Raw genomic sequence first — 13,388 nt, 5'->3', positions numbered from 1 at the left:
AGCCAAGGCTGTAATTCCAGGAGGAACACACATCGTCCAGGCTGGGAGGATTCAGGTCCACGCTGTAGCTAGAAAGTGTCACACCAACAAATGAAACCATCAGGAAATCCTTCTTTGCAGCCAGTCTGAAAAGAGAAGCTGTTCCTCCTTTATATGTTCATTTTTTTGAAACCTCCGGTTGGGAGCTGTATTCTTGTTGTTTCATCAAGAAAACACTGTTCTCCTTTCCCTCCTCACCCTCCCCTCCCTCAGTAACTTTTGTGCATTTCCTTACTTTCTGTAGATGCAGATGTTCTAGGCAATACCACAGATGCACCTGCGTGTGTCTCTACCTGCGAGTGCAAGAATCTCATGTCATCTTAAAAAATACAAAAAAAAATATACAAAAAATATACAAAAAATATCTTTTTTAGGCCAGAGTTTTCTACAGGTATTAATGAATATTTTTCTTAATCCTTATAAGTTTTATGTGTTTAATATTTCTTAATACCGGTAGCATTAATTTATACTTTTGTAGCAACACGATATTTTTATAAACCGCCACCGCTGGCTTTGTCTTCATAACGGGGAAATGTGCGGGCAGCTGGCCCCGCACTGTACCATGTACTGTATTTAAAAGGTTATCTAATGTCACACTTGCTGTGTTAATAAACAAAACAAAACCTGTTTGAAGTCTCATGTATTGTTGGTGTGGATCGAATGACTCAATAGAGAGCAATATTGCACGGGGTTGAGTTGCTGATTTTCATTGTGATATATGAACGCTTGAGGCCAACTCAAGTTCTTCTGATTTTTTTTTTCCTTTTAGGATTTTTTGTTTTGTTTTTGTTTTGTTTTTTACAGCTAAATAAATTCAGTGCTGTTTGAAACTTAGACTGACGTCAAATGAAAAGGATTATTAAAAAAAAAAATCAAGGTGTTTAAATGTTGCTGTTTTTACAAGTCTGTTGCTGTCTGAATGGAAATGTTCCACAAGAGAGAAGGAATAATTCCACTTAGGTTCCAAACTAGCTGAGAGCTCCAGGCCAGAGTTCAGTTATTTGGAGGTATCTTAGAGACATGTTTCTGCAACATTCTTTTCAGAGTTGATGCCAAGGCAGAAGACAAACTGTAACTGTAAGAAAGCATCCGTTGCTTGAGGATTTTCATGTCAGTGTTGTATTTATGGTTTTACAATAAAACAACCTTTAGGAAAAAAAAAAGAAGTGTGTGGGGTTTTCTATTTTCCAAGTACACGTGTGGGACCTCACTCGCTCCTGAACATCTCAGTCTGAAGAGACAAAATACCCATCGCTAAATCCCACAGAGCAGCAGGAGTCACTTAGATGGACTTCATCAGTCATAAAACTTAGCGCTGGGCTTCTCCCTGCATCCCTTTGCCACTCAACGCTCCCTAGACCGGTTTCTAGAACATCTTCTGTCTCAAGCCTACCTGCCTGTTCAGAAATGTGCTTCTCTCCTACCACCAAGATCCTTGTGTAGCAGAAAGTGCTTTGAGAACCAAGGCGCTCTGTGCTCAGCTGGATGGGTGGGTGGTCGGCTTGTTGTAATGCAGTATCTGCGTTTACACTGCCAGGACAGGCTCAGGCCTGCTCAAATTTACGCTGCAAAAGCAATGTGGGCTGATACAGGGCAGAACAATCTTAGGTGACACGTGCCATGTTCCTGTCCAGCACAGTTGCAGATTCTCCCTCATGTCAGCAGGTTCATCTGCCAGCTTGCTTTTGCCCTAGGAGGAAAGAAGCAACCAGGCACTCGACAGGCGCTAGGTTGGCTCATTCCTCTTTCTGCAAGACAAGGTCTTTAATAGCTGTTGGTAATGCTAAAATATCACAGGGCACAGAAGTCTTTGCTTAGAGACTATGCACGTCTTGACCTGTGGCAACGTGTCTCACAAGATCGCAAAGACAAGAGTGAGGCTTGGCACTGTCAAGGGCTTTGTGTGGAAAATACCTCCTGGGAGCCATCAAGAAGACACGCCATGCCCATAAACACCATGGCGTTGCCAGAACTTCCATGTTGGGCACTGCACATGGAGTCCTGCTCATGCTGTTTGTCCAGAACGCCAAGATCCACCTCTAACTACGTGCTAGTTGTCCTGAGTGGAACATGCATATAGACCAGGGTTCAGAGCAGATGGAGTGCAAGCCTCTGCTGTCGAATCTGTGGTGCACTGTCCACCACCCTTCATGTATCCTTTTGTTTGACCTATTCTGATTTCCTTTGGGGATTTCTAGCAAGTCAGCAGCGAATTTGTAGGGTAGGGAAAAACAGAATCCAAAGACATCATACAAAAATAATTGTGGCAAAGGGGTAGAATTATCTTGGTTAGTCAAGTGTGAGGATGAGCCACACTAATAAAGCTATCAGAACATAGTATTAAGAACGGGTGCAATTTTGCAGTAGACTTGATGTAAATGAGTAATTTCAGTAAACAGTAAGATTGGATGCCCAAATGTTATAGGCAGGATTTGTTTAGAATTCCAAGTATGTATAATAGATAATAGATAACTAAACGGTATGTAAGATGTTAACTCAGGATTCAGTTTCTACTGGAGATAACCTATAGTTTCCTTTAATTTCAGAGGGACTGATGAATGTAGTGAAGCTAATTTAATTCACCAGCTCTAATCTAGTCATCTACAATTTGTCTTCCCTGGATTTGTGTTCATCTTGGGATCTTCCAGGTGGGAGCACAGTGAGGAATGGAGACCCCAGCCCAATGTGTTGCACAAGGGATGGAGATCTGGGGGCTGTGCAGGTCAAGCCTCTGAACCTGTGTGAGTTTGTGCTGGCCTTGTGCCCAGCAAACATGCACGTGAAGGGGTAGGAGCCAAGCTGATAACACAGCTGACAGGACAGGGCTTGTCCCACCACCCAACCGTGTGATGGACAGGGCAGATCCTGAGATCATGGCCGCTTCAGACTGTCAGGCAGGTTGCATTGGTGAAGCTGGTCTAAGATCAAGCTGAGATGTCAAGTCCCAGGTCAGGACCAGATCTGGTGAGAATAACCAGCAACAGCCACAGTTTGTGACGGCTGGGCAGGGCTGTGCGGACAGGGCCAGCCCAAGGCTGGGAGGGCTATGGGGACGAGGATGAGTCAAGGACAGGACAGGCCCACACATCTGGGTTGGGATTGGTGGGACATGGCAGAGGTGGAGACTGGCACCGCATCCCAGGGACAGGAATTGATGGCTCTGGGATGGACTGCCTTGGGTCCTGGGCCCTGGGCAGGAGTGTGGATGTCCCTGGTGAGGCTGAGCAGGGCTGCTCAGGCTGGTGCCTTTAGGACACAGTGGCTCAAGCTGTTGGTCAGGTAGTGCTCCTTGTCCGAGTTGCCCAGTGTCTCCTGCTAGAGATTCCCTGTGACTCCTGAAGGACAGCAGAGGCTCTACAATCGTATCTTCTATGCAAGGAAACCTCCCAGGACACTTCTTCACGTGTGACCTTTATATCATCCCGTGCATAATGCATCCATGTACAGATCCTTCCTTAGGTTCATGCCACAAAGCAGTGACAAACAACAATCCACAAGCATGATATCAGTTTAGAAAAAGACTTTAATAGTGAAATACTAACAGTGCACAAGCCTGGCATGAAAGGCAAAGAATGGCTGTCAGGAGGCAGCTTGGCACACTGTTATCCAGGGTGCTAAGGTGGCACATTCCTCACTCCTGACTCCTGCTTTGTGGGCTAATGGTGAGCGAGGAAAGCAAAGCTTCAATAAAGTGCAAAATTTGAAAGGCACAAGGGTCCTACCCTGTCAGCACCAGTAGCATCCATCCTATTTGGAAAGGTCATTAATTTGAACAGTTTACCCAGATTTGCAGCCTAGTCTTTGTATATGAACTTAATTTTTGATTGCAGCAACAGTAAGTGATGATACCAGTGATCTTGCTAATAGACTAAAATGTCTATAGCCAATTGGTAGTGCTAAATCCATCGTGTTTCAAAGCAGGATCTTATTCACATCCATGACCTGCAGAACTGTTCTCTGAGTGTTTTGGTCTTGTTTTATCATCAAGATAGTCTCTTTACTTCCTGGCCAGGTGCAGCAGTTGCATGAGGAATCATTCACGCAGAGCTCAGGATGAGCTAGCAAGCCCATGGATATGGTAAGGGCAAGTGTTCCCTACATGGTCACAAGCTAAATCCCAGGCTGCCCTGACTGCTGCCAGAAGGAAGGAAGAAGGCAGATCTTACGGTCATAGTGACTGCTCTGTAGGCCTCAGCCACGGCTTCTGCAGAGCTGAACTCTGCACCAGTCAAGATGCTGGTGCAGAAGCAACAACCGGCCTTGCTGGGAAGGGAAACTTATGGTAAGAGAAGGCCATGTGAAAGGCATTTCATACAATGTTTGAAGGGATGGCAGCAGTGAGAGACAAGGAAATGTTAGAGGGAGGTCTGTTCACCTTATGTTCACACATCACAGTGCAGATGTAAGAGCAAATGTGTTAACACCCTTTGATGATCTGAGCATGAAGGGGAGCTCCAGGGCTCAGACTCACGTCCCTGTGCCTGAATTCATTGCATCACTCAAGTCTGCACAACTCTGCTGTCCTCCAGCTCCAATGGGCAGGAGGCACCTGGTGGCTTTGGCCACCTTCAGCACAGGGGAGCACGGGCCTCACCAGTCCAGGTCCTCAGGCGCCGTGAACTTCAGGCTTCTCTCACTGTAGAACTGAGCATACCAACGCCTGTGCTTTTGGATCGTGCTGTCTTCTTTTACAAGAAGGGGCTTAGGGAGATACTGCTTGTTGTTCCAGATGGTTACATCGCGTTCAAACTGTAGTGAAGAAGGAGGGTCACATTAAGGTGAGGAAGGTGAACCAACCTGTGCACACTACCTGCACATGAGGCTTATTTTTATCATTTCTCCCGAATGACCATATAGAAATGTTTATATTATTTTTAACTGATAACGTTAAAGCTGGAAAGACATTTTGGAGGGGCTAGAGTTGCCAAATCTTGTGAAAATTAGTGACCAGTTTAATTCTTTGGGCTATCAAAACTGAAAGATCATACTGAGCACTAAAATTATCTATCCCACAGCACTTTGGCATATATCTGAGCCCAGATAGACAGCAGCTCTTCCTCCTCAGGGACTTCTATCTGCTATCTTCGAAGGCCCATCTTTGGCTGGTCTTCTTCAGAAACCTTACCTGTATGCACTCTGCTTTCAGGATGAACTTGGGGATTATGGCTGGCATGTTCTTCTGGTAGTAGATTTTGTGGACAACATTCTGCAGGAGAGGCTCCAAGGGAGTAACAGTCTGCAGGATGATCCCTTGGCCCAGGAAAGCATGCTCAAAGATCAGAAAAACCAGTCCTGGCCCTACCTGCAGAATGACAGAACATCCTTAGGGAATATTCTCTAGTGGCCCAGACCTCTGGTACAGCAACTCCCACAAGCCGAGAGCTGTTTAAGATGGTAGGGAATGGGCTACAGAGAAGGACAGAGCATCTGCCTCAAAAAGCTCTTGCTTTGTTGAGATCACCATCAGCAACAAGAGCTGCTCCTAGAACCTTTTCATTGCGTTGGGTGAATATCTCTCTCCTGCCCAGTGCATCCTGTTTATGCAGCCATTGACTGTTCTAGCTAGAACTGGGATAGAGATCCAGGACAGGCAGCTTTCCTAGCGCAAAGCCTCCAGATCAAGGCATTAGCAGGAGGCTCTTGCCATCCTGCCTGAGCTTCAGAGGCAGGATTCAGTGTGGAACCCACTGGGGTTGCCCCACAAAACTGCTATGGATACCAAACTTCCCAGCAATACAACAGGAAACACAGGGAATATTTTTCCTTGCATCTTCACAAGTGTTCTGCAACTTCCAGTCTCCACAGGCCTGATATGTCAGAGCAGCAATGAATTTTTTTATGAATATGAAACACAGTCATGGGTAATTAAAGGTTATCAGTAAAGATTAAATGCTAGTTGAGGTCAGGCACCCATGTCTATGGATCACTGACCCATGTGCTTTCCCTTGTACCTACAGAAGGTGCTTGATGGACCGTGTTACCTACCTGCCTGGCTGAAACAGTCAAATCCAGCAAGGAGAAGTGTTTCCCAAACACAGTGGCATGATGTTTAACCAGCAGCTGGGAACAGTGCTTGTTGGGCTCAGGCTCTGGCTGCCACTCAGCCTGAAGGGATAGAGAAATTAGTCCCAAGATCCAAGAAAACAAGAGGACAAACAAAGACAGTGTGACCTTTGCAATCACAAGTGAGGGTAGCACCAAAACAGTGGTAAAAGAAGAGGGTGGCTATGAAGATGACATAGCAACAAGCAGAGGGGAGAGGGTGGCTAAAAGTCTCACAGACAGGAGAAAGAGGCTTGTACTAAAAACTAGCAGATGCAACTGGAGCTAAGGCAAGACTCATGGAAAGCTTTAAAGCAGAAAGGGGACCTGGCTCGGGAGACTTGCATCTAATAATAGGCTAGTAGGGGTGTCATAATAATTCTTTTACCTTCCAGATATGCTTCATAAAATCCCACAGCTTGGACCTTGTGTATCTCAAATCAGTTCCACTCAGAATAGCTGGTCCATGGAGAAAAGTCAGATGAGCTGCGTCAGCTGCATTCTCTGGGATTTCCTGACATTGGGGAACAATTTGTAGTTTTCTGATGGATATTGCCTACCTGCATCATCTACTTCATAGTGGTTTAGTAAGTAGATAGCAAAAAACATTTCCACACTTCTTCATTTTCACAGACAGCCAATGGAAGAGGTAGGCATTTTGAAGAAGGGTAGCTCTACATGGCACATTTGACAGCATATAACAATGATTATGAATATTAACAGCAAAATAACCATGATCTTCCACTCCTATTATTCAATTGAAAAGAATTCTGACTGCAATTCTCTAAGAATCTTTTTTTATTTTTGGTTGGTTGATTGAAAATATTTATAAGTTAAAGTAAATTAACCAATTCATTTAAATACACAGGGCATCTGTTCTTTATTCAAAAAGTACAAGTTCTGTGTCTGGAGAACATATGGTGCATTCTCTGTGTATCACAGCGACATAATTCTAGCTCTGAACTCTGCTGTCAGTGCTGGGACTGGCTGGTGATGCTGGGCAAGAGCACTGGTTACCTGGTAGAGTTGTGCCTGAACTGGGTTATTCAAGACAGCACCAGACACAGACATGGCCCCGTGTCTACATGGTGCTTCCAACTCCTCTCTGCTTAACCTTGGAAGATGCTTTTAAGAAAGAAAAGGCAAGAGGTGCAAGTTACCCTAAATCATGAATCACCACTGAGCCCTCTGGCACCTTCCTTAGGACATGGTTTCTCAGTACCCAAGTCACCCATGGAGGGACCAGGCCCTGGCCAACTCCCCTACCTGGATGTGGGCTTTGATGAAATGCTCTGTTTGCCCACGAAACACCCACTCCTTCGTGGCGATCTCGCGCTGCTCAGGGACAGCCCATGTCGGGCCAACCCCGTCGCAGTGGTACCAGATCAGCAGCATCCCATTCACTTCACAGGAGGGCCAGGTCCGAACCTTTGCAAAATCTGGCACTGCGGAAGAAATTAATCCATTGCTTGGTTAAAAGGTGTTTCCCAGGCTGACGTTGCTTAAACATCACCTTGTCCGGAACTGCAGCTAGGAGCTCATCTGCATGGGGGATGTTAATGTGACACAGGCTCTCTAGGGGAGTTTCAGCATACTGAGCCTCAGCATATGATCCTGAGACTTGTAGGAGGTCATTTGCTTGCATCAATTTTATTTCAATTTAGGATTTTGCATAAATCTTCTAGGGAATAAGCTGAAACTATGGCTATTTACTCTTCAGGCTACTTTTAGTGCTCTTAAAACCATTCAAATAAGTAAACTCATGATACATCAAAGAACCCTCCTCAAACTTTGGTAAGTTAAAAGTTAGAGTCTTAGTTACAGGTATATTTAAGTAAAAGCTGTCCTTAACTCCTGAGTTCAAGTCAGTCTCTGTTGTAATATCATCAGCTGCTGTATCTGCAGCTTTTCCAATTAAATGCATTTTCATATTTACATTTACTAGAATGACAGAACATTTAGCTTCTTACTGCAAGGAAATACTTAATTGCTTTTCTTCGGTTTGCAAGCAAGGGCAGAAAGACTTACACTTCCTTATTACTCAGAATTATAAAATGACTTGGGAGGTGAAATAACAGGAGAGCTTATGCTTCTTTTCCAATCTCTGAATGCCAGACAAGGCAGAAAGTGAGCATCGCTGCTCTTGCTAATGGAAGATCTGGTGATGATGGCAGGGTGGGGGGTCACCTCTTCCAAAGAAGGTTTCGTTTGCTGGCCAACATCTGGTGCCCTGTGGCTCTTCAGCCTGGCTGAAGGCTCCTGGCAGCCAGGAGCTGCCTCTGCTGCTCTTGGATGTTGGAGCCCAGGCCGGGTTCTGGAGCATGGGCAGCGCTGTGCAGAGCAGGGGGTTGGCACCCAACCGGGCAGCAGAGCCACCCATCCCCGTGCTCCACCACAGCCCTCTCTCAAAGTGACCCAGGTGAACACAGACGGCTTTTTAATCTGTTTAAATCAACCTAACCCATCTGGGAGGCAGCAGCAGCAGGGCAGCTGTCTGCAGCTTTGCACACTTAATCACAGCAGATAACAATGCTTTAATAAAGCAGGTTCAGGTGGAACGCTGCATTTTGGCAAGCAGTTGCCTATGACTGGAATATTCCTTGTCATTTCATAATGAAAAACTCTCTGCTTGATACTTGGAATCAAATTCCAGTGAATAGGGGTAGGAAAAAGTAAAATATTAAAAATTTGGATTTTTTTTGGCAAAATAAAAAATAGGAATCATTGCTTGGTGAGATGTATAAATTGTTTATTTTGTAACATATAGAAAAAACGTTTCTTCAGCTTTGAGAGAAACGGTTTGTTTGACAGAAAGGCTGAGTTCTGCTACTAACTGATATTTTCATTGCTATCCCACTCAGGGATTGCTGAACTTATTTAAGAAAATATTTGAGACCCAAGCCAAAGCAAAATTCAAAGTGTTTTAAACTTGCTTGCTGATTCCAGTTGCATTAAAATTGGTGCTTTAAATTGATTATGGAAACAATTTAAAATGATTATGGAAAGCAGATAAATTGCTACATATGAACTTTATGTAAGATGTTCTCCCTGCACAATGCAGACTGCATTCAAGGGATAGGGGTATTTGAAGAGCTTGCCTAGATTCTAACAGACCTCTTCAAATCTGAAAAGGAGGGAAAATTGCCATTTAGACACTGTTTTCCCAAGTATTGACATGGTATGGGCTATTACTGCAGAGTACAAAAGAAATTCTGAAACCCAGTATTTCCTCAGGACCCATCACTCGGCTGTTTTTTGTTTTCACCGCTCAGGGTGAAATTTTCAGAGTTAAAAATGTTCTTTTGATGATACATTTCTTGCTAAATACACTAAATGCAGCACTACCACATTGGAAAGGCTAGTTATTTAAGCAGATTAAAGTCCCAGTTATCATCTAACATGTGAAAGCACTGATAATTACACGAGGACACAGAAAACTCGAGCAGAATTAGGGCAATGCATGACATCAGGGGACAGCATGGAGGGCAAGTTCCTTTAAAAACCCTGCATTTCCTTAGTAGAGTAGCTTTTTTTATGAGGATGAGGACACACCAGGCCATTAATGTAGATGTGGTTTGGGGAAGTTTCACCTTTTTCAGCATATGGGATGCTGGTGCATTTCCCGTCCTCTCCTCGAAACCGCCACCCATGAAATGGGCATTCGATGCAGTTGCCCATGACACGACCACCCATGGCAAGGTTAGCACCAAGGTGAGGGCAGTAAGCGTCCACCACGTAGGCCCGTCCATCCTGGGTGCGAAATGCAGCCAGCTGCTCTCCTGGAGGCAGAAACACGAGGTTACTGGGTCTTCTGTGAAGACAACATCCCCACCTGCAGCGCTCGGGTAAGGCACATTTTTGCATGCTTTGCATGCATCTGCCTGTGCCAAGATATCCAGAAGCATCCTGGGAGAGGATGCATGGGATGAATTTCTCAGCTTTAACACCCCTGGAGAAGGGAGGCAAGCACAGAAAAGTGCTCCCCTGCCAGGTGTAGCAGTGGTACAAGCACAGATAGGCTGGCAAGGAAATCTACCTTTACTGAGATGACTCCACCTGCCTGTGCACCAGGGTTTCTTTTCATGTCAAACGCTGTAGGGCCAAGGGAGGGGAGAAACACACTGTTAAAAATTTACATTGGAGTTTTCTGGAGAAAAAGCAGCTGCAAGACAGAAATACGATTCTTCCAGAGCCGTTATTCAGCCACGAGATGGCATCAGGCTGCTGCTGGAGATAGCCTGCAAGTGCCCATAGTATGGGAAAGAGATGGTGTGGGCTCGGGGGAAGCATTCCCAGACAGAATTCCTTGCCCGTGAATTGGAGGCAGGAGGCATTTGCTGCCTGAAAAGAGGGTCCCCGTTGGGATGTGGCAGACGCTGCAGCAAACACTTCGAATTTGGTGGCCATGGATTCATCGCCCTTGCTTCAAACACATTCCATTGCAGAGCCCCATCGTGCCATGGGCTCTTCATGCCAGATGTTTTGTAGCACACTGGCCAGATGTTTTGTAGCACACTGGCACTCACAGAGTTGGGTAGCTGCTCCCCGTGGAAGCTGCTGAGAGCAGAAACTCAACTGTGCTGAAGCCTTTTCCTTCCTCCTTCATTTCCTTCCTCATTCATTTCCTTCCTTCCTTCATTCTTTGCCTTTTCCTTCCTCCGGGCAGCAGGCAGCACAATTCTGCCCACTCATCTCTAAAACCTCTTGGCCCTAATCCTGGTGTGCAAACTCTTGGAGCACATTTCACCTGTTCATATCACACCTAATAAGTGTTGGACACATTTTTTTAAAAGATTTGCAAAGTTCCTCTGCTAAAGGAGGCTCCACAAAGAGTAGAGCACGGCCATGGGAAGCAATAGCTGCTTTCGAAGAGAAGCCCATTCCCCTACATACCCGAGAAGTGAGGCTTCAATGTCGTGGTCACATTTGGTGAGGGGCATCTGGAGGAGGAAGTATGGCCTTGCATATCTGGGGGAGCTTTCGTAATGTCTGCTGACAGGGGCACGCTCTGACCAGTGCCAGGGTTTGTTTGGGAATGCAGGGGCAATCTGCATTGCAACTCAGCAGGAACTGCCACCCCTCTGAGAGAGGGAGCCAAGGACTATAAGCCAAAACACTGAGAGTTTTGTAGAAGTCAATGGATGTTTTCTAGTTAAGCAGAAGGAAGTAGTGCCCTGTGCAGGGGAGGAAAGGAGAGGGATGGAGCTGTCACAGCTGGGCTGGACTGGACGGCTCTGGCACTCAGACTGGCTTTTCGCCACAGCTGGATCTGTGTCCTTGTGCTCACTGGAGCTTTGCCCTGCCAGAATTTGTCAGTGTTCAGTTCTGGGATGTCTCTCTCCATCCCCACCGCGGGGTAGCACAGTTAGCTGAACAAGAAACCTAGTCCCACTCTCAGTGGCCACATCCATATGACCAGATCTAAATGTTCTTCTGAGTTCTCCAGGTCAGTTGTGTTCCCCTTCCATACCAGTGCACAACTGGACAGGACACCGCGTCCCTCCCTTGGCCCTACAGCGTTTTACATGAAAAGAAACCCTGGCGCACAGGCAGGTGGAGTCATCTCAGTAAAGGTAGATTTCCTTGCCAGCCTATCTGTGCTTGTACCACTGCTACACCTGGCAGGGGAGCACTTTTCTGTGCTTGCCTCCCTTCTCCAGGGGTGTTAAAGCTGAGAAATTCATCCCATGCAGTTCCTGTCCTGCACCTTAGATTGTGAGCACCACCTTTTTGGTATCCCATTCTCACCAGACATCTCTTCTTCCTTCCCCCAGGAATTTACCATGACAGTTATTTAAAAAGTCAGAAAAAAAAGACAAATGTAATGGTTATAGGGGGAAAAAAGAGTTATTTTAAACAAATAGAATTTAAATTAAAATTGCATTTTTACCATAAATTAGTTCAGCAAACTAGTCAAATATTAAATAGTTACCACTATATGGAGAAAAGCTTGACAAGAGAGGAAGGCTCTTGAAAACACACTCAGGAAACACTATTCCTTAGTAGTGAAGGGTCGCCATGGAGCCAGAGGGATTTTTAACCCAGAAACAACCCTGCTGAGGTGTAAGGCACTTACACAAGCCCAAACCCATTGCCAGGACTGCAGGACCCTGGACAAGCCCAGCATTCCTCCAGAAGCAGCCTGAGCCCCCACCATCAGCGGAGCAGGACAGTGAGGTGCCCAGGCAACAAGACGCTCTGCAGACCAGCAGGGAACCTGGGCACTGACGTCCCTGGTTGGAGGGAAAATCCCTGGGCAGGAAGCCCCTGGGGGAGCCCGGGTCAGGATGCCCAGGTGCCCTGTGTCCCTACACATATGGAGCAGGGATGCTCTGGTCCTCCAGCGGGGATCCCGGGCCCAGGTGCCTTGTAGGGGGGTGCCAAGCAGGGCTGCCCTGGTACCCGGCAAGGAGCTCGGGCAGAGATGCCCTGATATCCTGGCAAGGAGCGCGAGTGGCGACAGCACCAGTGCCCGGCAGACAGGCCGGGCTAGGACGTCCCAGCGAGCAGCCCGGTGCAAGTTGCCGTCGGTGCCGGCGCGGGGGATGCGGGGGCACTCACCGAGCAGCGCGATGCTGCGGACGGCGCCGCGGGGCAGCTGCGGGGAGTCGAGCAGCCGGTACCAGCCGTTGGGATAGGGCGGCGGGACGGCCCCGGGGCGGCGGGCGCGGCGCGGCCCGGGCACCCCCGGGCAGCCCCGCAGCCCCGGGCCCCGCCGCGGCGCCGCAGCGCCCGCCGCGAGGAGCAGCACGAGGAGGAGGAGCAGGAGGAAGAGCAGCTCGGCGGCGGGCAGAGCCCCGCGCCCCGGCCCTGCCGCCAGCCCCGCCGCCAGCGCCAGCAGCGCCGCGCCGCGAAACCGCCCGCCGCCCATGGCCCGCTCGGCCCCGCCGCCCCGAGTCCTTATAGCCCACCAGGCCACCAGGCCGTTATAGCCGCTCCGCCCGCCCCGCTCCGCCCCGCTCCGCCCCGCCGCGCGGCTGCAGCGCGGGGACCGGCCCCGCTCCCGCCCGGGGCTCCCGGGCACGTCGTGAGGGTGGCGGAGGGGGTTGTTCCCCCTCTGCTCGGGCTTCCTGAAGTTGCTCCAGGCACAACTTTGCTCACGCGCTTGTATTTTGTTCACGTGGATTTTTCAAGGCGCTTCCCATAATGTCTGCAGCAGAATGCCCTTAAATAATCCTGAAAACAAACAAGCAAGCAAGCAAACAAACAAAAACGGTCTTTTTCTGTGTTAGCAACTGGTTAGAAGGTAGGAAACAAGGCCTAAATGTTCAGCTACAGTAGAGAGCAGGAATCAACCTTTATTTCAG

At 47.6% G+C, this 13,388-nt stretch overlaps 1 protein-coding gene across 1 annotated transcript; it reads right to left on the bottom strand.

Annotated features, from left to right (window-relative positions):
• Window positions 1-4,602: 4,602 nt before the first annotated feature.
• LOC104573347 (cholesterol 7-desaturase nvd) lies at window positions 4,603-12,769 on the bottom strand (the record flags this gene model as incomplete). The annotated part of the gene is made up of 7 exons (XM_010220538.2): window positions 4,603-4,788; window positions 5,165-5,341; window positions 6,025-6,144; window positions 6,470-6,595; window positions 7,348-7,526; window positions 9,672-9,860; window positions 12,643-12,769. Coding segments are annotated over 7 exons (1,077 nt in total), but the record flags the coding sequence as incomplete, so codon positions are not given.
• Between the last annotated feature and the right edge of the window lie 619 nt (window positions 12,770-13,388).

This window comes from Tinamus guttatus, unplaced genomic scaffold, assembly GCF_059628265.1.
Source record: "Tinamus guttatus ecotype Peru unplaced genomic scaffold, ASM5962826v1 Tinamus_guttatus_pri_ptg000297l, whole genome shotgun sequence".
NCBI classification, from domain to species: domain Eukaryota; kingdom Metazoa; phylum Chordata; class Aves; order Tinamiformes; family Tinamidae; genus Tinamus; species Tinamus guttatus.
This window is presented reverse-complemented; position numbering and strand designations above follow the sequence as displayed.